The sequence below is a fragment of the Pelodiscus sinensis genome, chromosome 15 (assembly GCF_052426305.1).
Source record: "Pelodiscus sinensis isolate ZL-2025 chromosome 15, ASM5242630v1, whole genome shotgun sequence".
Taxonomy (NCBI): domain Eukaryota; kingdom Metazoa; phylum Chordata; order Testudines; family Trionychidae; genus Pelodiscus; species Pelodiscus sinensis.
Genome location: NC_143066.1, coordinates 30,043,552 through 30,069,919, shown reverse-complemented (window position 1 = coordinate 30,069,919; position 26,368 = coordinate 30,043,552). Strand labels below are relative to the sequence as shown.

Genomic DNA, 26,368 nt, shown 5'->3' with positions numbered 1-26,368 from the left:
CTAGCCTTAGAATCATAGAATACTAGAACTGGAAGGGACCTCGAGAGGTCATTGAGTCCAGTCCCCTGCCCGCATGGCAGGACCCAGTACTGTCTAGACCAGGGCTGGCCTTACCATGAGGCGAACTGAGGCGACCGCGGGCCTACTACATTGACAGAACCAGGTCATTCCACAAGTCAACACAATTATTTTTCGCTGTAGCCAAACAGGATGTAAAGCTGCTTTTATCCACTCAAAGAATTTCTTCTTGGATACTGGCCTGCATTTTCTTCTGCTATGATCAAGTGAAGGTGCCACCTTTGGCGATCATCACTGCCCACTCTACCAGGGTGCAGGCCTCCTTCTCACGTTTCTCACCCATGTACCTTTTCAGGACACCTGCAGAGCTATTTGCCTCATCATCAGTCCATATGGTCACATCTTACTATGCACTGATTCAGCAAGCCTGGGATGATCCTAGCATGCTGCTAAGCTGTGAACTCTGAGGCCACTACCATGGATACTGCTTGAGTCATCTGATATGGAATCCACATGAGTAAGCACTCAAAGAAAAAACAATTACTTACTTTTTTGTAATTAAGGTTCTTTAAGATGTGTTGCTCACATCTATTGAATTTCCTGTCCTCCTTACCCCACTGTTAGAGTAGCTGGCAAGAAGGAATTGAGAGGGTGCAGACCCAGTGGTGCTTAATATACCTCTGCATGGGAATACCACTCAGAAGATACCACAGCTGGCCCTATGGATACAAGGCAGAAATCTTCAGCAACTGTTCATGCGGGCACACACTCCTAAAACAGAATGGACATGAGCAACATATGTCAAAGAACAGTTAAGAAATAGTAGGTAACCGTTTAAGATTTATCTGAGTGGACCTGCCAATTTGTATACCTGCTATAGGCTGAAAGTGTGTCTCCATGACCTAGAGATGTTGAAAATGGAAGGAAGCATTAGTAAGAGGTGTTATGTCATCATGTGCTGATTTTTCACTTTAGGATGACACTAGTAAATGTTTTGAAATTTCAGCCTCTGAATGTGTGTGCTGTTTCATTTCTGGATATTTATTTGGTATATACTGTATTTGGATTTATTTCTGTCTTTTTTGCTGTGTAAAGTATATAGTGATGCAGATGCTGTGTGTGATGGAACATAAGGTGATTTTTTGATGCTACGATTGTAAGTAGCGATATGTAAGGGTAATAGTTACATAACTCATACATACATATTTGTGCGTATGCATCTGTGTACCCTGTGCATGTGTGTAGAAAATTAGTAGCTTTTGGATTCTAACATCTTTTATTTTCCTTTCTTCTTTTAAAGTAAAAAAGCATGCATAGAATAATGCTGTAGTCTTTTTATTCCTACATTTCTGTAAAAGGTAGGAGTATTCCCAACTGTACTAACAAATGGCATTTATCTTCACGGTGCAGGCATGACCTTATGACACACAAGTGGCATATCCCCTTTTAAAGATAATAAGGGCCTTGCTTTTCAGCCTAGACAAACCTAACATTTGTGGTATCTGATTTTTACAATTCAGAATCTGCCTTTTGATTTTAAATACACATTATATTGTTGTATTTTCTATTGATGCTAGTTTCTGTTGTGGCGTTGAATGCTACTTACACTTTGGATCAAACTCTCTTCCTTACTTATCTTGAGTGGAGAAAAGATCACTCAAGAGGGAGAATTTCACTAATCTGTACTTTCATGGACTCCAATGCTCTGAGAGCTGCTTCATGGCACACCTCCAGTCAGATAACTATACATTTATACATGCTTCCATGATTATCTCTTCTGCAATTAGAAAGTGTGTCATGAGCACCTTTGGCATCTGTCAAGCTAACAGTCAAGTGAAGTGGTTCTTTCTTGAACTCAGGAGGATTTCCTGAAGTCTGGAGTCCCTCTTTATAAAAAGACATCGAAATAACTGCAGAGTTTTACCTTTGAATGGGAAGGTGCCTCACTCAGGCAGAGGTAAAAAATTGCAGCTATTTAGATGCCTTGCCATTCAGACAGGTAAAACTTTGCAGCTACTTAGGTGCCTTTTTAGAAAGAGAAACAATTTAAGATAGAAGATTAGGAAAATATATATTCAGATACCCGTCCCTATTACCTGTAATCATTACGGCATGGCACTAACGTAAGAACTTTTTGGGTTTAGTCAGCAGGCATTTGGTACCGCATGCAGTGTAGTAACCTCCATTGTAGCCACAGGTGACTGAAGCCTGGGAATTATGATGTATTGTCAATTTCAGAAAACTGCTATACACAAGGAATAAAACTGTAATACTTCTTTGTGACTTTCTGTCATGTCCTAATGATGAAAATTGCCATGTAGTGGTGTATTCTTACCCTTTCCCTCTATATCAAATTGGTTTGTAGGACGTGGAACAGATTTGTCAAAATTTAGAGATGGAATGGCCCAGAGAATTGGTAATTGGACAGACAATAGAACCTTTTCCACCATTACATTGCCAATTAAATCTAACTAGGGTCAATAATGATTGTAAGTTGTTACTATCTGATGACACTTTGATTGCTGTTTTGAAATGAGTTGTTCAGCCCTCTTCAGAGTGTACAAATGTTTGTATCACAAAATTCACCCCAGTCTAAACTGCAGACCTAAATTATCAGTCACAGCAAAAGGGCCAAGGAATGATTGGACTATACCTAACACTAAATACCATTACTTAGAAGTAATTTCTTCAGGTGAAAATTGATAGACACTGGTGAGGTAGCATGGGGAAGCTTGTACTTTTGTTTCTCATACTACGTCTATTTTGTGGATAAAAACAGGACTTCAGTCTCCAGAGCCATCTGTCCAACTCTTTTCCTTAGCATTAAGCTTGCCAACAATTTTTACAAAGTAAATTCAATTGTCAAGGGAATTCTTTGTGGTTAGCAATCCTAGAATGTGTATTACAAATGGCCAGCAGCTAGAGGTGAAAAAAGATGGTTTATCTCCCCTCCTCCTCCCCCCCCCCCCCCCCCCCCCGTTCATGGCATCAAAGGTTGCACATGGTCCTTATACCTTTTCAACCCTTTCCCAGATTAAGGAGAATAAATAAATGATAGATTGTAGAGGTTAATGCTAGGGATGCTAACTAAAATGCAGGGGTTTTGGTAAACATGTAAATTCTGTTGGGGAGGGGAGGGGGAAAGGAAGACATCTCCATGTGAGCCTGGCTCCCCCACTGCTGTCTCTGATACAGAGGCAGCAATGTGGGAGGAGGGGGGTAAACTGGCTCCACAAGAGCCAGTATGTGTGTGGAGCCAGTTTTTAAGACGTCTCTATGTGCATACCTGCTGCCACCTCTGATACAGAAGGAGCGGATTGGATGGGGGAGTCTTGTAACAGGTAAGGTTAACCAATGAGCCCAGGCTCATTGATTAATAGTTTAAATGTGTACACCATCACATCCCTCGTTAATGCATTTCACTAGTTGATAGTCTGTTGTGATAACTCCACAGTTTATACTTTCTGCACATGACATAGGTGAGAACTTTGTTCATAGTTGCAATAAGAAATATGTACAGTAGCTCAGGCACGAACTCCGTGTGTGCTCTGGGGTTCGTGCCCCCACAGAAAAAAATAGTGAACATAAGAACATAAGAACGGCCGTACTGGGTCAGACCAAAGGTCCATCTAGCCCAGTATCCTGTCTACTGACAGTGGCCAGCACCAGGTGCCCCAGAGAGGGTGGACCGAAGGCAGTGATCAAGCGATTTGTCTCCTGCCATCCCTCTCCAGTCTCTGACAGACAGAGGCCAAGGACACCATTTTATCCCCTGGCTAATAGCCTTTTATGGACCTAACCTCCATGAAATTATCTAGCTTCTCTTTAAACTCTATTATAGTCCTAGCCTTCACAGCCTCCTCTGGCAAGGAGTTCCACGGGTTGACTACACGCTGTGTGAAGAAGAACTTTCTTTTATTAGTTTTAATAAATAGTGGGTGCTCAGCACTTACCAGCCAACTGCTCATCAGCTGTTTGGCAACCAGCAGGAGGAGTGGGGATGAGGGAGTGGAGCAGTGACATGAAGAAGGGATGGGACCTTGGGGAAGGACCTTGGTGTGGAGCAGGGCCTTGGTGTGACCGTGTGATGCTGCCTGTGAGTTCTACTGTCCTATAGTAACCCTGTGTGTGCCACAGTTTTCCTGCCACTGAACCAATACTTATATGGTGACGGGAATTGTGGGTGTAATAGTCATATGTACTCAGTGGATTGTAACCTGACCCCAGGAGGGGATGCAACCAGATGACACATTTTGCCCAGGAAGCAGGACAAAGGCTGGAGGAGGAGCCTGATGGGGTGGAGTGGGGGGCTGGGAACAGACTGCAGAGAGTGGCAAGATGGTTTATTAGATGATGAGCTTTCGTGGGCCAGACCCACTTCCTCAGATCAAAGGAAGTGGGTCTGGCCCACGAAAGCTCATCACCTAATAAACCATCTTGTTAGTCTTTAAAGTGCTACATAGTCCTGTTTTTTGTTTCAGCTACACCAGACTAACATGGCTACATTTCTATCACTATTCTGCAGAGAGTGGGACTGTCTGGGCTGGTTTGGGGTGCAGGAAAAGAGTCAGGTCTCTCGCTCTGGGCTCCTCTCTCCCAAAGATGGATTATATTGACTGTTCCTGCTTTCTGTGCTGACAAGTCTGTTCTATGCTGTGTCTCCATGGACTAATAAATCCTTCAATTCTACCTGTTGGATGAGAGTCCCATCTGACTGTGGATGGAGGATGCAGGGCTATTTGACTCCTGCCTCACCTTGGTATCAGCACCCACCTGGAAAGAAGAAAGTCAGTGCCTGTATACAGTACCTGATCAAATTAAACATCATACAAATATTTAAAAAGCTTTTGCCACATTATAAGCTCACATGTATTTATTGTTGGAAACTTTCCTTCCTATTTTAACTGTTCCTGCCTGTTAAATCAATAGCAAAACTAATGGAACATGATTTTGAGTATTCTCTGGTCTAATAGTGTGGGTAGCATTGTAAGTTAAAACATTTTTTTCTGCTTCTTGTTTGGATTAATCCCATGCCACAAAGGCCTGTCAAGATGGCTGCATGAATTCTTCCAGCACAATACTTGAATGACTGTGCAAATGGTATCCATGAGGTTCTGAGTTAAGAGACGAGATTAATGCAGGATGGTTTAGATACAGCTTTCTCTATAAAAACTAATGCTTGCATGGGGGATGATAGAGAAGAAATAAAAGTGTAAACAGAAGGTTCGCTATACGATAATGGTTTAAATACCAGTTTACCTGTGCCCACAGAATACAGTTCTCATCATAGTGCTCATAGGTGTGAACAAAGGTGTGGAATCACATCTGCATTAACTTCTGTCTCACATAGCATTAAACCATGGCAAAACACCATCTTCCCATTGTGTTGTATCAGAAAAGTCCTACTGTCATGGTTCCTGAACTGAGAATATCCCGTTGCCCAGGGTATGGCAACTAGCTGGCCATGGTGCATTCTCTCAGGATGGCTTCTCTTCTCCTAGTCCCATCTCCCAGTCCTTTGCCAGATACCACCTTCCACCCCCTTTCAAGTGTAAAGGATTCTTTTTGCATCTAAACTGTGTTATTTTCTCTAACCTTCCATCTTTCAGTCCTCTTCTGTGGCTTTGCCTTTGTGTTTATCATCTTGCTCAACCTCATTGACCCTCCTCCCCAAAAACTAATTTTAAAAAAATGTTGCTTGTTTCTCTCAACTACCCACTTTGCCAGTGCTCTGCCTATTTATAGACTCATTCTTTTCAGCAGCAACAGTCAATTAGAAATGTTGTGAATCCTTATTCAGGAGTGTGCCAAGAGGGGATCTTTTTATTCGTTCTCTTGTTCCTGAGGAGGCAAAATGAGTATTTTAAATTTAAATACAGGCATTTAAAATTCCTTGAGCTTTACTAGTTTTGAAAATGTTCTCAAATGAGTGTGGTTTCTGCTTCTCTCTAAGGGGATGCAGAATGGTGAAGCTTGAACGCAGGCAGAGAGGGCTACTTGACTTTCTTCAAGATGGTAATAAAAAGAGATTTTTTTTTTCAGTTTTTGAAAGGAGCTTCAGGTTTTCCTCTTAGATTTGATGAGAAATTTGAGGCCAACTTTGAGCAAATGTAGTACATGTAGATCAGTTTGTTCCATTCAGAACACCCTGGTATGCAACTCCTGCATGAGTTTCAGTCTTTTCCAGAGGGTACATCTAAGCTACAGTTGGGTGGTGTAATTGCAGTATGTATAAACATACCTCAGCTAGCTTATTCTAGCTTTATTGCATGCCAAGAGCAATGGTGCCTCTGGAGCATGACTTCAGCAGGGGCTAGTTGAGTAAATACCCAGGATTCCAGGAAGGCTTGCACAAAGGCCAGATATTACAGGGTCCCAGGAAGGCTGCGTTGAAGTACATGCCACATCAGCTACAGTGTTTTCAATATATGAGTTAGCTAAATCAAATGTCTACTAGGGATGTGACCATGTAGTTGAGAACACAGTTAACCTGGGCTGATCGGTTAACCCTCTCGGTTACAGGCAGCCCCCCTACTCCTGCTGCCTCTGTCTCAGAGGCAGCTGTGGGGGGAAGTGGAAGTTGGTGCACATGGGTAGCCAGCTCCTACCAAGCTGACTCTCTCTCTCTCTCTCTCCCTGCTCCCTCCCTACACAGTGCTGGTTCTGAAGTAGGGACAGCAACACAGGGGAGAGGGAGCAGGCAGGAGCCGATACAGCCTTTGAAGCCGGCTCCCGCCAAGCTGACTGCCCCTTCCCTACTGCCTCTGTTAGAGAGGCAACAGGAGAGGGGAAGTTGGAGCCAGCTTAAAAGCCGGCTCCCCACGAGCACCGTCTCTCGTCACCCCATGCCTCCCCCATGTGTAAAGTGTATCTGCTGAAAATTTCAGTGGATACATGTTTGTGCAAATAAACACATTTTAACATCCTTAATGTCTACATCGGGGTAGCCCACTCCCAAGGCTTAGGGATCCCCCTCAGCATTGGGGAGCCTGTGTCAGTGCTCCAGCCCCCCTCCCTCTCCTGCTGTCCTGTGGGTCTGGTGAACACAAAAATCTACTAGCCTGTGGGGCCCTCCCCCATGTTCTGGTGTGCGAGTGGAAAGTGGGGAGTTGTTTCTCCTTCTCAGTCCGGGGCCATATCAATGAGGGCTTGTTTGGATTATTTTTCTTCTCATTTGTGTGCGGCCCCCAAATGATTTTTCTGTGGGTCAGCAGCCCCTGACCCAAAATAGGTTCTCCACCCCCTGGTCTATCTATACAACAATCACTGCTCCTCCTTGCCCCCCACTTTGCAGTGCCGACACACCCTTAGTGTGAAATGAAATAGGAGTGGTAGTGTAGTCTAATGTAGAGACAATAAGATTAGGAGCTTTAGTATTCTAATCCTGATTGTTCCTCTGACTGTGCATGTGGCCTCGGGAAAGAGAGACACCCTCTTTTGCTTCAGAGTTCAACTGGCTACTGGCCAAGGTCAGGGAGAGATCTGCCTCAGTGTATTCTGTGAAGGTTTAAAAAAATCTTCCTCAGAAGCATCAGGGATAGCCACAGGCAGAGATAGGACATTGGGCAGGGAGGGTTAGGGCTCTAAGCTGGCACTAAGCATTGTGTCTCAGATGCTTGGTTGGCTGGTTTTTGCTCACATGCTCAGAGTCTAACTTAATTTTCCCCCAGCTCAGATTGGCAGTGACCTTGAGGATTTTTCACCTTCTCCAGCCTGTGTGAACAGGTCACTTGCCAGGATTATCTGGGTATATCTTGATCATTTCCCTGCCATTGTAGGGGCCTCCAGCACAGGTACACCATGGCCTCTTCCATCTCCTTTGTGTGGCAAAGAATAGTCTAGTCTCCATGGGCTATGGTAGTTCTAATTTCAGCTGAGTATGTATGTGCTGGGTGGCGTGGGTGGCCTGTGATATACAGGACGTGAGAAAAGATGACCTACTGGTTCTTTCTGGCCTTCAACTGTGACTCTCTTGGTTCCTCGTTTTCCCCTTTCACTGAGTGGGGTTGATTATAATTATTTCCAGTGTTAGACAGGAAAGCTGTGAGGAGCAATTAGTTCATGCAGTGCTTTGAAAATGTAAGCGCTAATATCATTTTTATCATTAGAAAGGTCTAATCTCTCATCTGAGGGAGACATGTCCAGAGAACAGATGCTTCATGATCATTTTCTCACATGTAGTGTATTATCAGTAAGCTTGTTTTCTACTTTGTTTATTTGGAAATCGGATATTGTTTTAAATGAACTGTTGGGCTCATGAATGATGCCAGCTGGATTGGCCAGAGTCTTCACTCTTGCCACAGAATGGTATCAAATGACAAGCAACATTGCTTGCTTCCTTATCAGCATTTGTTTTTATTCAGTCCTTGGCAACTCTGCTGAGACAGTCAAGTAGGGGCAGCAATTAGCATCAATTGCTGAGTTGGCTTTTGTAATGTGAGGATTTGGCCACTACACAGTGGACTGAGAGTGTCAAATCCTTGCACATTGACCACTGAAGAGCCATGAGTTGGTAATGACTTTTCATCACATCTGATGTAAGCAGCATTATACTCTATGACAAGGGATAAGACTTTCTCTGATTAGCAATCTGCTAAATCATCCAGCAACTGGTTTGGTTTCCAATTTAAAATAGGAAACCCATGTCGGTTAAACTTCCACCAACATGCAGTGTAGAGAGAGAGAAATAAAAAACAAGGAATATGGCAAGAGCAGACAACTCTCCTATTGTTTTTACCCATCTGCTCCATGCATTGGTATGATTTTGTTCTCAATTTTAAGTTTGGGTAGGTCAGTTGAAGTGAGAACAGCTTTCAGGATTGATCAACTGTGCCAAGCATACTGCTGCTTTTATCGTCTCTTCCATTGGTGGCAAACTGCTGGCTACCACGACTATGTATTGTCACTGCTAATGCAAACTAGAATTGAATATAATCACAGTGTACCAAATGCTTTGGGGTTTCAGGACAATATTTTTATCCATTCTCCATTTTTGTATCTTTAGAAAATAGCAGGAGAGAGAGGACATAAAGTGGATTTCATCCTAAAGGAAACTTTAAGAGCTTAGAAATTGGTTTACAAACTGGATAATTTAATCTGCTGGTGGCAGTTTGTTTATCTCAACACACTTTTTCAAGACTGGAATAGGAGAAGAATCTACATCTGCTACAAACAGTAAAGGCTATCTATCTAAAGTACAGTAAAACTCCACTTGTCCAGCATCCAGTGGTCCGGCACTCCTGATAGTCCGGCACCAACTGGAACCCGGAAGTGCTCCGGCAGCTGCTTCAAGAAGTTGTTAGTCAATTACACTACCGCTGGGTGGATCCGCAGGTGACAGGCTCACAATTTCTTTTCTCTACTGCCTCGGGCAGGAGAAGGGGGCAGCGGTCAGTGGGGAACTGCGTGATGAGGGCTGAACTCTCTGCCATTTTGCATGGAGGCAAAGCCTGCAAGCGGTGGCGGCAGAGAGGGGGCGAGAAGCAGGCAGCTGCTTCAAGAAGCTGTTAGTCAATTACAGGCTCACAATTTATCTTTCCTCTACTGCCTGAGGGGGGTGGGAGTGGTGGGAACGGGTGGATCCGCAGGTGACAGGCTGCTGCTGAAACTGCAGACCCGTCACAGCCCTCCCTGCCGGAGTACTTCCCGATAGTCCGGCATATCCGATAATTCGTCACCACCTGGGTCCCAAAGGTGCCGGATTATCGGAAGTCTACTGTAGAATGCTTGCTTTATTCAGCAAATTCAACCACACAGCTAGACTATTGATCTGGAATATTCTATCAACCGGAAAAACCAGTCCTAATCCAATGCTGTCTACAACTTAGAACCAACAAGGGTTATAGTTACAAGCACTATCTCATCATAGCAAATTGTCATTGACTAATCATATCCTGAAGACAAGATACTGTTACCTAGCAACTTCAGAGAGGTGATTAACTCTTGTGGATCAGATAAATCAAGCTACCTTATGGCGTTGAAGTTGGAAGCGAAGTTTAGGTAGAGGTAAGTCATTTCACAATTTTTGAATGAATAAACAAACTGGGAGGGGAGGGGGCAATTTTTGCCAGGTAACTTGAAAATAAAAACTTAAACATATTAAGTTTTGTTCCTTCAGCCATCTAGTTGTGTCGGAGCTGATGGAAACAGAGAAAGAACATATCTCCAGGAATGGAAAGGTGTGTCTACCCAGTAGGAAGGCGTTACAGATAAGATCCCCAAATGGTAAAATAGATGGCCATCATTTGGTAGCTGCTATTGTTAATATTTTTTCCTTCACCGTGCATGTGAAAATGCCAGTATTGGCAAGGGTGCAAATTTCATACCTTGAGTCATTCTGTCACTCATTTTAGGCAGGCAGAATGAAATGACCTATGCTAAAATTTGGCCAGGGCATCCCAAACAGCCTGACTCTTGCAACAAATCCCTAGCGTATATGTAACCACAGACTGCCAGTGGCCGTCTTTTATTGTTAGTCAAAAACTAGTGTCTCTAGCAGCACGATGCCTCCTGAGAATGTGACGATTTAGTATACAATGTGAAAAGAAACTTAGTTACTGCATCACCAAATGTAATTTCCTATGGTACATATCTAGCTGATCCTTTGAGTATTCCCCCCGGCTCCCTTCAGTTTAGTTCTTGAGATTTGATCACGGCAGTGTAACTAGGCAACTTTCTTATTAGTACTTTGATTTAAGTGTGTAAGTGTGTGTGTGTGTGCTACTTAGAGAAGTGTGAACGGGGACTTGCTTAATGTATTCTAGCATCCCCTGGCATAAACACAAGCCTATTTTGGTTCTGGCTTGAGAAGATTGGTTGTTTTGTTATACCTGAAGTTTGTAACAGAATGTTCAGACACTAAAGGGTTAAAAACTTAGACAAGCAGTACTAGAGAAGGGAACCCTGTCAATGTACTTACTGGCTGCTAAGATGGTACATTTAGCAGCTGTTTTGAGATGGGAATATTTCTGTGCCCAGCAGGAGTGCCTTAGCTGTGGAGTTACTCCTGTAGTGTTCCAGTGATGTGGAATGACACCTTTGGAGTCCATGACCATTGGGAATTCACTCATGTGTGACCGTGAGTTGCTGTCCTGGCCTGCTACATAACTCTACCAGCAGTAGGCTTGGCAAAGTTTCATCAGTCAGGCTGCCCTTTGTTGTTGAGGAAGCAGCTGCAAAATCACATTTTGTTTGGCAGCATTCCTTTCCCGGGGGCTGCAGCACCCTTTGATTAGAATGGAAGACAACAGACCTATAGAAGCAGTATAATATTCCCAACTGATCTTTGCTAATCCCCTGATCTCCATATTCATCCCCGTACAGCTAACATCTGGAAGAAAAACATCAAGGAAAAACAGGAGCAAATGAGTTTCTCTGTTGTGTCTCTCCCCTGTGTCTCAAAATTTCCCCACAGTTCAGAATGCAAGATCAACAGATGCTTTCTGTGGTTTTGAGCTGTTCTTACAAATCAGGCACTTTTTGCAAACACCTGAGGACCCTTTCTCCCCCCTCCCCGGTCGATCAAGAGCTGCACATACATGCCTTCCACTAAAAACTGTTCCAGGCTATTGGGGCCTGATCACCAAAGATGGCTTCCTGAACATGCTTCAGTGATCATTCTACCCTCTGCCATCTCCTTTAGATGCCTCTTAGTGTTGTGACCCTTCTCATCTCTGAATAAATGCCAACAATGGGAATTGGGGGATTGTGTTGGGGGAAGATTTTGGACTTTCAAAAATTCAAAGGACATTAGACTCCTGTGTGTCTGTCTGTCTGTCTCCCTCTCCACTTGCCATCTTGAGCTTTGTATTTTTCTTTCTGTCGCGCACACAGGTTGCTGTCTGGAGTTTTATATTTATTTTATGTGTGGGTTGGAGATGGAGATGGCCTTTCGGATATAAGGAATAGGAGAGAGCAGGGAAGTGCTTCATCTGAACATGTACGGGCAACTCTATACATAGACCTAAAATTAAACATTTGATGCTTCTACTGACAGAGCGATCTGATTGAGCTTGGATGCCTTTTGTGTCAGTGGCAATAATATCTTGCACTTGGATATCTTCTATCATTCAAAAATCCCAAATCACATTACAGAGTGGATATTATCATTTTACAGCTGGTAAAATTGAGTTTCAGATAAATTAAATAACTTGCCAAAAGCTTCACAGCAATTGTTTGGCAGAGCTGGGAATAAAAACTAGATCTCCTGACTTTGTTATAAAGCCATGCAGCTGATTTTTGGCCAAGTACTTTCCTGAGTACAGGCAGTCCCCGGGTTACATGGATCCGACTTACATCGGATCCCTACTTACAAACGGGGTGAGGCAACCCCGCACTAGCTGCTTCCCCCCAGCAGACCAGGGAGACGCGAAGCTGCTTTTCTCAGCAGACACCTCAGCTTGAGAATAAAGGACTGAGGGAAGTGAGGTGTGGGATAATAAAACTGAGCTCTGGAGAAATGTTTGGCTAGAGTTTCCCCTACAATATGTACCAGTTCTGACTTGCATACAAATTCAACTTAAGAACAAACCTATAGTCCCTATCTTGTACGTAACCCGGGGACTGCCTGTAGTCAAAAAAAAAAAATTCCTGTTTGAAATCATCATATTCCACTTTGTGATATGAACACATGGGTCTATTAAATGGTCCCTCCTGATTCTGGACAACTCTCTTAACACAGCAGTAGCACTAGAACTCAGGATGATCTGTAACATTATAGTAAACTTGCTATCTGCAATTCTTGACATCACCAGTTACTGTGTCTGTCACTTAAAACAAAATAGAGTAAGTAGGATTGGTCTGTCCTTGAAACTTGAGAGCAAGGGAAATATTTGGCCATTATCTCTCTGTCCAGTAAATCTTGATAGTGACTTTGACAGGAGCCTGTAGCTCACAGATGCTTTCCCTCTGATTTAAGTAATTAGAACTGTGACTCCAGCAATTTTCCAGTTTCAAATACCATTGAAACTCATTTTCTTTATGCATACATCTCATGCCCCCAGATTTAACCAGCTGCCTATATCTCTCTCACTGGAGGTGGCATTTCACTACTACACATCATGTCTAGTAGGAAGTTATTTTTCTATAACATCCAGCAGCTCTTGCTTATATGAGGGAAATAGAGTATTACTCTGAATAAAGAAGTGTCATTCCTTCTTTATGTGGTTGAGTTGCCATTGGAGGCACAGGAAGTACTGGTGCCTTGGCAGCTCTTGGGTTGACTTTTTTACACAGGTTAGCATTTCCTTTGGTTTAAATTGCTTCATTTTCTCAAGAGACTGGAGAGGTGTTTGAAATCAAACTATGTTAAAACCCACATAGGCAGTTATCCACAAAACCTACTTGAATTACATTATTCAGGTAATGTAATAAGTCACAACAATAAGAACATGATCCCTGTTTTACCCATTACATTACAACTTTCTCATGCCTGAGAATGAGCTTTGCTTCTACACCAGCAACGTATGAACTTGTGTGTTCAAAGATTAGTAGGGAATTTTCCTCCTGACTTCTGGATAGTTATTAAAGAGAGGCTGATTCCCCCTTCGCCCTCATTCCCTCCCCAGTTGTTGTGAAATTATACTCGGTACAATTTTGTGTTTGACACTTTGGGGACTACTAGATTTTATTTGTAGATGTTATTTCAACTTGTGTGTGTGTTCTCAATTTAATAACCAAAAGAACTTTCCAGAGAGCAGTAAAATGAATTGAATCATTATAGCAGTATGGAAATTATTTAACAGTCTCTGATATTAAGCTCCTTTACTTTCAGTTTCCCAAATAATGCTGCTTCATGGAACATTAGCAGTCACCAATGGAAGACATTTAAAATTATCCAAAACCATTAAATTCTGTGTAAATTTGAAGAACACTTTGGAGTTTCTGAAACAGCTCCAGATCTCTGATAATCTGCAACAGTACTGGGCTGTATACATATAGTATGGTATAAATGGGCTATATAACTTCAAAGGACTTAACTGGCAAAGTGGTTTTTTTGTTGTTGTTTTTTATCTGTTGAAAGTTACATCTCTTGGCTGCGATGTCATAAGTTGGCATGTTTCACTAGTGAAAATTTCTTTTCATTTCAGCTTTCACAATATTTTAATACATAGGATTGCAGTATGCAAATAAACGGAAGTCTAACTGTGACTGGCTGAGTTACTTCTGTCACAATCCCTGCCACCCACGCGAATGAGCTGTTCACAGCTGTCTCGAAATCAAAGTTTTCCTCCTGTTTTCTTTCACTGAACAGAATTTTACAAAAAATAGACATGCAGGGAGGCACCAGGGACATTTTGTATGTGAATTTAACCCTTTATCCAGTACAATCTGGTGATACCATTCAAGCTTTCTAGATAAAATATAAACTCCGTGAATATAGACAATTTCAGATTCATTACAGATTCTGTAAATCAGAATAGTCAAATAGCACTTTCATGACCACAGTGTCTCATGATTAGTTGAGTGCATGCATATGTCTTATAATCCAGCCACCTTTTTAGTATCATCCTATATTCAGCCTAGAGCCTCTCAGATGCGCAGAGTTCTGTTTGGCTCACCTAAGGGATAGTGGGGAAGGAAAGAGACGGTGTGACACTGTCTTTTGCGCTATTTCTCTCCCCACCAAATCATGGAGTAAGGGGTCAATTTACCAGTGTTGCAAGTTAAAGCAGCCAAAGACCACAGCATGCTCCATCAACAGACTTTGGGGAATTGAGCCGAGTCAGAGGATCTGGCCCAATATTTTGCTTTTTATTTGTTACACAGGTAAATATGTGAAGTTATACATAGATTTTTTTATTATCTCATTATCTCAGGGTAAATGCCAGTGTAACAATGAAGTGTTTTTTGATATCGGAACCCAAAATATTGAGTCTTATTTAGGTTTCCTATATTTCATGCATTTGAAACAGGATTTTAAAATAGCACACTTATGTGATTCTTACAAAATACTCCTTTGTATTTTTAAGGTAATTTGCCAAGGAAGCAGACATGGCCACTTTCTACAGTAGTAATTCGTGGCCTCATAAGTAAATTGGCCAATCACTTCAACTGATTTCTTCTGTTTGCATGCAATATTTCTTTAACACACTGGCACAGTCAGCTTAGGCTTTTGTTATATTATAAAACATATTCGATTTTGCAGCTAAGTCACAATCCCTCTGGGCTAGACTTTGCCTTGTTAGTTCGAGGCAGCTGCCCTGATAGGAGATATTGACTACCAGCCTCCCAGCTCTTCTGCTAGGAAAGAGGAGCACTAAGGTGTGGCCGTGGCTCCTCAGGAATCCCAAAAGGAGATGGGATATAAAAAATGGGATATGTCATTGTCTCCTAGGTATGGTTAGTGCTGCAAACCTAGGGTTTGCAAACCACAGCTTGTGTTACTGAAACTTCTGCACCTCCAAGAGGAGTGCTTTCTTCCCTTGGAGACCTGAGTCTGGATTTCTGACTAGGAAATAGGGATATTAAAAAGAGTTTAATATGGTAACCGTGTAACTGCTAAAAATGTTAGCAATTATACAAGCTGCAGGCTCTGCAGTACAAAGCTTGGCTTTATTCTGCAGAGATGACAGTGATGCTTCCTCAGGGGCGGGACCACCAGCCCTTCCCATCCAAGCTCCCGGGGAGGAGGCTTTGCTGATGACAATGCTATGACTCCTCTTTTTTTTTCTGATGGCATCATAAAGTAAGAAACATTTCTATTGTGACTATATTGAGCTTCTTCATAGTTCCTAATGAAAACACGAGACTTAAAGGTGCTGCGCCTCCAAATCAACGTTGCTTTGATTTACAACCTATGCGTAACACACACAATTTTAATTGTGATAGAAATGTAGCCGTATTAGTCTGGTGTAGCTGAAACAAAATACAGGACTATGTAGCACTTTAAAGACTAACAAGATCGTTTATTAGATGATGAGCTTTCGTGGGCCAGACCCACTTCCTCAGATCAAATAGTGGAAGAAAATGGTTGACTATTTTCTTCCACTATTTGATCTGAGGAAGTGGGTCTGGCCCACGAAAGCTCATCATCTAATAAACAATCTTGTTAGTCTTTAAAATGCTACAGAGTCCTGTATTTTGTTACAATTTTAATTGTTTCTCTGTGGCTGCTGCCACTTGTGTGCTTGTACCTGCGTGCTTCTGAATGTGAGATACTGAGGAGCAAATTACTGCAGGCTCACAAAAGGAGCACTTTTTGCTAATTTTTCATAGAACGGAGGATTTATTTTGTTTTTAGAAAATTTGTTCAATAGAGATTAAGGAGCCTAGTTTTCCTTGTGAGTGTCTGTCACTTCAGCAGCTTGTTCGTAACATTAGATTGTTGACTCAAATTCCTTCAGAGGAGAAATTGGGGCCATTGATGTGGCCAGTTTAACCACCTGTCTTGTAATGAACAAATTGTTTTGTGTTTTATTCATTAATCCTCAAAGCTCTTTATTTCTCACTGACCAAACACTTCCTGCGTTAGAGCTGGCGTTAATAGCTGTTTGATAGACACAAGGAGGAGATATGAGGAGAGCAGCGGTCTTGACTTTTTGATTCACTCTTGTCTAGTATTTTCCCCATGTTTGTGTTTTCTCTTGAAGGTTTGAAATATGGCTGATGTAGCTACAATTGCTGTTTTAGAAGGTGTTTCAGAAGAGCCATTAACTCACAGAGCACAGAGAAGTAAACTGAACAATACAGAAATGTCTCCCTATTATTTGAATTGGTTCCCATGCTCACAAACCATTTATATTACTGCTTCAGAAAGCGGATAGCAAAGCCATAATATGGCCAGCTTACAATTTATCATACTCCCTAGGAAGAGGATGCAATAGTACTTGCAATGGGGTTACATTAGCCAGTGTTGTCCCATTGAATCAACACTTTAAATTGACCTTTTTTTTTTCTTCCAGAGCTTTTTAAAGTAATGTGTTAAATGTGTAGCATGATGTTTTTCTGACATACTCCATTTAATTCATTTTGATTGTCCTGCCCATACTATGTGGTTAGTGGGCAACTTGTTGGTTGACAACTTTTACTTGCCTGTCGAGGTCTTTAACTCAGTTCCTATTTACTTATGAGATTGCTTAAAGCTTGAGCACTGTGGTTCATGGGAATTGAATATGTCCATTAAGTACTGGAAATTTCTTGAGAGCTGAAAGATATAACTTAATTCCATATTTGTCTGAAAATTTAGCGTGCATGTCCTTGCTTCTGCAAGAGATCCCTCAGATGCCAGTGACAGATACAGCATAAAAATCTGTATAGACTAGATTCAAGTCACTTAAATGTGGTGGTGTTGGGAGTCTTTTTATAAGCAAAAGGTCTGAAATTATAATGTCAAACTTTGCTCCAGCTTCTGCTGGATATTTTACTCCTTTGGCCTGAATGGGAAATCTGAGAGTACACCTTGTCCCATACATTTCCATTACTAAAGTGGAGAGTGGGCATGATAAATTGTGAGGAGTCCTAAGTGACACGAGACCATGTGGTCTTGGGTGTAAAACTGAAAATGTGTCAATGGAGCAACCTAACAGTTTTAGATCTGAAAGGGAAGCTACAGGAAACAATACAACAACATTCCCCATAGCCTCTCTGAGGTGATCTTGTAAATACTTGTATGGGCCACAAACAAGGGGTGCAACAGGTTATTGTATGCCATTCTGGATCTCTCTCCAACTGCTTCCTTAAGCTATGGTGGTGGCTGGCAGCTTTTTTTGAAGTGCTTTGATTAAGTGAGATGTTGGGTAAGTTCAGAGCCTAATTTCGCCTTCATAATTAAAAAATATGTGTGTGTGTCATGCTGCTGCCACTTAGTTTGCGTTTCCTTGTCCTAGTAGGAGTATGGCAGTGAATGATGTTTCCTGTAACAGCTGAGCTAGATTCAATATTTGGTTTGGGCTAATTAAAGGGCTAGGGCATAGGGCTGATGTTTCAGGTGGTTGTGATAAAACATGCAGATTAGCTACTTCACAGCCTTGTGGATCAGTCCCAGGGGAGCACTATTAGTTTGTGCATTCATTGCTTGACTAACCCCCAGTGCATGTGGGAATTGAGAGCCTTTCTCTTCCCCCAACCTCCTCCTGGCCACCAGGGGCCTTTTCTCTCTCCCCAACACTGCACTCTGCAACCAAGGTCCAGGAGAGGGGAAAGGGTTTGTGAAAGGGGGATACTTACCTGGGGTGCTGACAAGCATCATGGCAGAGCCCCAACTTTGCTTTCCACTCCCTTGATGGTATGGCAGCTCCTAGTGTAGATTCTGCAGGATAGCTCTCCTCTGTGGGCTCCCCTCCAGTGGCCACTCTCAATATTGTGTACCTCCAAACAGCCCTTCCCTTTCCATGTTATGGAAAACAGCTGTTTTCCCAGTGCTTACAGTTTGCCCGTCACAACTAAATCCTGACCTTGCTTTAAGTTAGGAGAAGAGGAAGATGCATATTCAATTTGATGATCCTAGTTCTTACCATTTAGGAGGAGTTCTTGAACAGACAGACTCTCAGATAGACACACATATACACAGGCAGGTGTGCGCGCACACACACACACACACTATTTGAAAAGGTTCTCAAATTATGATCTGCAGATCCTATTCTGCTGGCTTGCGGAACGTTTGCTGGGATCACCTTAATTCCAGCTTCTGGATCATATTAAAAGATAATTAACAATACATTAAATTATGTTTCTATTACATTGTTAATCACGTAGTTGCCACAGGTCTGTGATATGATCATGATTTATATCTAATTCTGTTCCTTTCTAGCACCCTAAATAATTCCTCTGTCCTTGATATTAAGACATTTTAAGGTTTACTCATGGTGATTATACATTTTGTATGCCCTCACCCCATACTATTCCAAAGACTTGTGTGTCTGATTAAAAAGAGTTAAAATGCATAGTTTGGCTTTTTTTATAAATGGTTTCTGCCAGCCATTTAATCATGTTACTTTCATCTAGTGGCATCTCATTGGACAGTTCTCCTAATTGATACATTGCCTTGGTGGTGTTTGCTGCCCAAACAACAAATTAAGCCTTCAAGTTAGTTAATTTCACTTGTTTGAGCAACAAGACACATGGATGCCTCTTGTTTTAGGAACAAATTTGGTTCCCTGTTGTGTAATTTCACCAAGGCTTAAGGATTTGGTAATGGAACACAAAGTATTTTACCTCTAGGTGACTGATTAAAATCTCAGACAGTCATTGAGTGCCATGGTCCTCTCAGGTCAGGATTGGGGCAGGGAGAAGCGCTTGGCCTATAATTATGCAGGCTATATTTATTCTTTGGATTTTATTTTCCTGAGTTCTCAGTATAGAAATGTTTCATCAGTGCTCATTTCTCATTATGGAAATTCATATCAATAAATCAAAGTTTAGAGAAATTCCCATGGCTGGACTTTTCACAGGTAATATGCTCAAGTACTTGGGAGGAATGGAAGGCCTGTCCGTTCCACAGGGTACTGTAAGCCTTGGTGTGACTCTATAGTGCACCAGCTTGAAATTGAGTAATATCCCATGTGTACACTGTTACAGCGCCATGAAGGAACTTGATTGCAGTTACTTCATGGCAAGCTGGTGCTCTGTAGAGTCACAGCCTGGGATTCTGCATTGTAACTTGTTTTGTAGACAAGCACTTAGAAACAACAAGATTTCAGAGGAACTATCAGAACTGTGCATGTATGTTATACATTCTGGAGTCAAGTGTATGTAGGCTATCTGTTGCTTCAGAGAACACATTGTGCCCAGCATTCTTATTTTTAGAAGCTGTGCAGGTGTCACCTTTTGCAGGGACAGCTCTTCTCCTAACCACATTGTATGATCTTAATATTAGCCTCAGGCATGGTATAGGTCAAGTTTGAAAATTCAGAAAGAAGTGGAAAAAAAAATACCCATTTTGGTAGGAGAGTTACAGTGTGGATTCCAAGTGACAGGTGGGTTGTAAATATGCTAAGCATCTGCAGTTTGTTCTCCTATTACCAGTGTTGCTTTGGGTTGGGGACAAATTCCTTATTTTGGAAAAATAGAGATGGTGGAAAGTATCCTGTGAAACACACACTTGTTAAAAATGTTTGTCAAGGTTCGTGGTAAATGTAATTGACTTTCCTAATTTGCTCTTTGAAGTACCTTGTAGATTTAGATGTAGAATTCTCTTGGGTTAACAACCTTCAACATCAGACTCCTATCTCAGTTAGTGTAACACTAGCCTCAGTGAAATATCCTCATACCTAAGCATTTCAATCTGTTCATGGATTGGTTTTTATCATTCTCTGTCTTTGGTCTGTTTGACTTTTCCTTAATCCAAGAGAGACCCTGATAGACCAGAACCAGTTTTAGGTGTAATCAATGGTTCTCAATCTATTTACCCTTGTGGGCTTCACATTCTACTCTCTGTGTTTTTTACACAATATATCTACTATATGTAAGGTCCTAAGGATTTCATATGAGCTGCATCTGTGTGCTGATTGGGCCATGGATTGAGAATCACCTGATGGAACTCTAGAGTAAACAAATATGCACTCCTTCATCATTTTTTGCATCATCATGGTTTCTAGCTCAGGATGGTCAAATAGGATCATTAAAATCCTCTTTATGCAGACCTGAGTCCATTAGAGATGTTAGAAAGCTGATTTATTTTTCCAGAGTGTTCATTCCATCTGCATGTGTTTCAAAGGCTATTCCAGTATCTGAAAAATGTCTTTGTAAATGGAATATGTGGCTCTTTTCTGACTCTAACCTGGTGATATAATTCTACCTGATTAAATATTTGTGGGAAAAAATTGCTCCCAGGTGTCTGTGAATTTGCAAACAGTCTCCTTACATTTCAGCATTCTTGTGGTGATTTAAATTTTGCTTCTTTCTTGCTAGTGCTTTGTTTCTGTGTCTGCACAGGGCTGCATCTCCTGTAGTGTTTAATGTGTTTGTTTCATTTCCCCACACCAGAACCTAGGCTTATATTAAAACCACATTCCTCTTGTATGAGTGCCTGTTCCTTTAATAACATGATATCGTTATGGGGCCTGCACAGCTAGAACCTGTAACTTTCTGGGAGCTTCCACTGAGTTCACTGCTGAGGCAGACTTGGGCTCTATCTAATTGCAGCCTTTGTTTCTTTGTTTGGGGAATTGAACTACACATTTATGCTGAACCCTGAGACTGTAATGTTTTGTTTACTTGTATTTCAGTGCTATTAGCTTTTGTAGCTTAATGTTTTTCATTTTGTTGTCATGAACTGCTTGCCATTCACCTCTTGGATATAGTGTTCATAAAACCCATATCATGTGGTGTAGAGATGTCATTATAGAGACTCTGGAGGATTTAATGAATATCTACCTGAATTGTGTGAAAAATTGTAGTTTGTATTGGGTTGTTTAGAGTTTTAAATATTTTTTGCTTTCCTCTTTTGAAACTATCTTTCAAGCTTTGTGCTAAACTCAGGGAGGCTGATTAGAAGCTAGCATAGTGTCATGGAACAAGATGGAAGTGACAACAAAGTGTTGTACTGTTTGATTTCTTTGAACCAATTCTTTCATAAAGGCCCATTATCACCCAAGCATTATAAGATCCTACCAAAACTCCTTCACTGGGATGTGTTCACGATTTCCACAACATTACTCAGGTGTATAACTCAGAAGAGATACCAACTCTGAACCAAGATTAGCTTATAGCTTTCTCTTAAGGGAACCCTGTTTCCAGTTTAGAGGTTTTTTGAGAGAGTCTCTGAAAGGAACACTCTATAAGCTTGCTTGGCAACAAGACTTCATCAGCCCGAAAATACTCACTATGCCATGACTTTCTTAAGAAAACTCAAGTCAGCTTCATCTCCCAGGACTCTACCAGAGTACCTTCCCATAGGGTTTCTCTACAAGAATTCCTGAACATACCACTGCTTAGCCTCAAATTATACTTCACAAAGGCAAGAGCTTTTGAACCCTTCTGCCTTCAGGCTGCAGAAAAAAAATCTATGAATATTTTTCAGTACATACATTGCCATAGGAGGCAATATGGATCAGTGTAAAGGAAACTGAATTAGGGTTTAGGAGGGATTTGCCAGTGATCTGCTTTGTGACCTTGGGCAAGTCACTTTCTTTTTCTGTGTGTCTGTTTTGTGTCTTTCATGAGACTGTAGATTGTAAGCTTTTGTGGTAGGGACTTTTTCTTGTAATGATACACTGATTTTTATTGTAGCCTATATGCACTGTATTAATACAAATTAATAATAATAGTGGTCCTATATGTCACAATAGATCCTGTGTATATTATTGGGGGCTCTCTATAGTGTATTAAAATTAGATATGTTCCTCCTGTATTTCATGTATTTGTAATTTTATTGTGGGGAGTTTCACTCATTATAAGATAATGATTCTCTGCTCCCTGTCTGGCTACATTTATGGTCTTTGAACTACAATTGGTACTGTAATTTGGCAGTCTTGTTAGATAGGTCAAAGATAGCATAGGCCTAGAGAATGACCAGCTGCACATCTCTAAAAGTAAATCCTTTTGGGTTAGAGGCACACCAGGGCGATTTCAAACTTTCAGCATTATCCATGCAGAAGGGATAGGCCCACAGAGTCTGAGGCATTAAGGTGCCTCTTAGCTCAGTCCTCATTTCCCAGAACTGGAATGCTGATATTTGGTGGTAGCAAGCTGTAATAAATAACAGTGCTATTTAAGAAAGATCATAGTGACTAAAAATACTGTTCTGATTTTTATTTTCTTGAAGGCTCAGTTGTCCCAAGTTTTGGAAGAAGTGGGGACCCAGAAACAGAGAGCAGATATGGTATGTGTTAATTTTCTTTTCCTCCTTGATTTACAGTGTTGAAAAAGTGATGTGCAACTTTAAATGCCTTTTAATAATGTGGATCCTGAATTTCAGATGTGAACGGGGAGGAGAGTGTGTGTCCCATTAAAGAATATCATAGGTCTGGCCTCTTGTGCTTCTCCTTATTTACTTGGTACAAACCCTGCATACTGCTGAGATTACTCCTTCGAAAGCCTGTATTCTTCCTGACAATTTGCCTTCTATTCATTAGCAGTTCTACAAAGAAAATAATTATTTTATTTCATAATGAATCTGGTACTTTGATTGGGTGGTTGCAGTTAGTCTAAGATGTGATAGAATGCCCTGAAAACTAGTATTTTTACTATTTAATTTTTCAGGTGTATTTGTCTATTCAGTTGAGTTTAATCTTCTCAAAGACAGGAAACAGACCAGAAAATTGGAGGACGCGAGGTTGTACACAATTCAGTTGCTTTACTCTATGTCAGTGGTCCCCAACGCGGTGCCCGCGGGCGCCATGGCGCCTGCCGGGGCATTTGTGTGCGCCCTCCGACAACCTGGGCTGGCCCCGGCGCGCGGCGCACTGGAGGCGCCGGCCCCAGGCGCGCGACACGCACCAGCGCCTGGTGCACAGTGCTTGGGTGGCCCCAGCCCCGGGGCACATGCGGGCACGCAGCGCCGGTGCCGGCCCCAGGCATGTGGCTCGGGAGCCGGCCCCGGGCCAACAGCACAAGGCGCTTGGGCAGCCCCGGCCCTGGGACACATGCCGGCGCCAGGTGCAAGGGCATCCCCTCCCCGGCGTACCCCAGGACGTGCAGCCCCGCCCCCAGGCACCCAGTGCATGAGTGGCCCCGCCCCCGGGTGCCCAGCACATGAGTGGCCCCCGGGCGCCCGGCGCGTGAGTGGCCCGGCGCCCGGGAGCCTCTAAAGGTTGGGGACCACTGCTCTATGTGATGAATAAGCCATGTTTGGTGTGCAAATGAGCAAATTTCAAAGTTTCAGATGTAGAACTTTTTAATATGGACAAACCTGCATGGTCCAGAACAAATAAACAATATAGTGTTTTTTTATGTTAAATTGAGTGAATTTTAGCACTCATGAAAGTGAACATATAGGACTTGTAATATTAAGTAGGAGCAGAAGACACTGCTGGTCTGAAACTCAACTGCTAATCTTCAAAAGTTTCAGAGGGTAGCCGAGTTAGTCTGTAACTGGAAAAACGTAAAAAACAATGAATAGTCTAGCAGCACCTTAAAGACTAACAAAACATGTAGATGGTATCATGAGCTTTCATGGGTACTACCCACTTCTTGGTTGTGCCCACGAAAGCTAATGATACCATCTATATGTTTTGCTAGTCTTTAAGGTGCTGCTAGACTTTTAAAGTTGCTGCTGAAAAGCTTCTGTTTATCTTCCTGTGGCTTTCAACACAATTCTGCTAATGCATGTTGTTCCTTCAACCCTCTTGTTTTCATCATGAGTTGCCACACCTCTGTCAATGCCACCTAGTTTGGCTGTCTCTTCCATTGTTTTTCCAATATTGGGCTTTCTGTAAATAAATATTGCCAGTTCTGTCAAACAGTGCAGTGGCTACTGATATGGACAGATCTTTTTTAAGGTTTGTTCAGTTTCCCAGTGATTTGAGACAGATGTGAGCTGAGGTCTCCAGGGAAGACATTGTTAATTCCATTTATCATCTATTCTCTAAATTACATGGGCTCAGTTTTAAATTCCATGCATTTATCACTGGGCCTGTGCTTGTAGGATATATATGTAGAAAACTGTTGTATCCTCAAGGTTGGGGGGGGGGGGGGGGTGTTGTAAGCATTTCAGAAGTTACTGTGGCTCCAGTTTTCAATTGCATAAATTTGGAACACGGGATAAGATTCGGAAATTTTAGTTCCTTATGTTTATATGTGAAAAGCTGTTGTGCCCTATTGCTGAGGAGGAGGATACAGGATTAAGCAGTGCCCATTGTGCACTCTTGGAGAGGTTTAATTTAACAAAACACTGGAGATCTTCTGGTTATCCTCACAGAGCCTATACCATTGTGGTAGGAAGAGGCTTCTGACTTCTGGCCCTAGATTATAGTAGTTTGAAGGACGGACTGCAGAGTGCTGAGGTATAGACTTTATTTAGTTTGGTGAGTTTCATTCAGTAAACCTGAGAAAATTGTTCCCTAGCATGATATACAGTCTGTTTTCTCTCTCCCACCCTCCTATCCCAGTTGAGGGAAGCTGACTTGTAGCTCTTTCCTCTCAGAACTGGAAGTTTGCTTTGCAAATGGTTTCCCTCCTTCAACAAAATAAATCCTCCTCTTGGAGAGGGATGTGTCACTCCTTTTATTTCTTTAGGGATGACAAGGTAATGTTTCCTTTAGATGCTGCCATTCCATTTCAGGCCACCTGAGGTCTCAAAGGGTTGTATTATCAGCCCCATCACACTTTGCTACCAAACAAACATTTTCTCCTGACATGTTTCTCCAAGTGAGAAACATGGGTGGCTTTATTTTCATACTCATTTTAAACTGACACTTCTTACATCTTCCCTTCCCATTCTATCCCCCTCCCAATTATTTACCTGTGATCTACTTCTTGTTTGTTTGATGCTGAACTTCTGTGGCTGGGAAGATACAAAAAGGTGGCTTCTTACCCTATGTTCTGACAGGTGAGACTGTTGCTTTTCACCAGAGAGTGAGTGCATGAGCTTAGTCTATGGCTGTAAGTAAAATGGAATAAACACCTGTCAAGTACTATCACACAGCCCAGTGGGTCTTTGGGCTGTTGATTGGGATAAGCTGCTAGGCAGGTGACATCTTTGCAACCACCTTAATGAGTGCTAATAGTTATCTTTCAGCGATGGAGATAAAATGCTGTGCTTGGAGTTCAGTGGTATAACAGATGTTATCTCCCCAATGGGTTTGACTGGGTGTTTGTGGGTATGCTACTGTGGGCCCATGGTAGATAATTCATTCTGGACATACTGTTGATTAAAGTCAAAGCTGTTGCAGCAGCATTAGAGCATAGGGATTGTGGCCTGGACTAGAGTGACTGCATGCTATAAGCTGCCAAAAGGAGAGGGGCCCTATTTCAGGGAGTCATGTGCCCCAGAGAATTCTATAAAAGTGGTGGCATGTGCAGCTTGCTGACAGTGCACTAGCTTGATCTGAAATGCACTGTATCAGAAAGTGTAATAGACATGCTGAGCTAACTGGCATAGTGTATTGCTGCACATGATTCAATTATTTCTCTGCTAAAAATCAGTTTACTACTGGAAAAAAGAAATTAAACAGCTTCAGCTAATTGCAGTTGACAAGACAAAGGCAGTTTGACTTTCCAGTATTAATTAGCAAACCCATACTAATTAGCTTGTATAAGCACAATTCACGCTTCTTTCCCTAAATGCAATTAATATCACAACTGAAGACGTCTCTGGGCTGTTCTGCTATCATTAACATACTTCACCCTAATTAGACATGGCCAGTAGTGGCTGGAGAAATGGGTTTGTGATTAAGCCATAAAACATGCTTTAATATTTTATACCCTTCAGGGAACTTGAACCTAGAATTTATTTTCTGATTTAAGAGAAATT

At 41.9% G+C, this 26,368-nt stretch overlaps 1 protein-coding gene across 8 annotated transcripts in view; it reads left to right on the top strand.

Moving 5' to 3' along the window:
- MAD1L1 (mitotic arrest deficient 1 like 1) overlaps positions 1 to 26,368 on the top strand; it is a 749,374-nt gene that overhangs the window by 383,777 nt on the left and 339,229 nt on the right. For 6 of the 8 annotated variants that reach the window (XM_075899593.2, XM_006112872.4, XM_006112873.4 and 3 more), the window contains one exon: positions 22,721 to 22,777. The exons of 1 other annotated variant lie outside the window; for it this stretch is intronic. In XM_075899593.2, coding sequence (XP_075755708.2) covers positions 22,721 to 22,777 — 57 coding nt within the window. Of the gene's footprint in view, positions 1 to 10,003; positions 10,024 to 22,720; positions 22,778 to 26,368 lie in introns of those variants that run through there. One more of the 8 variants, XM_075899596.2, reaches the window with a different exon arrangement.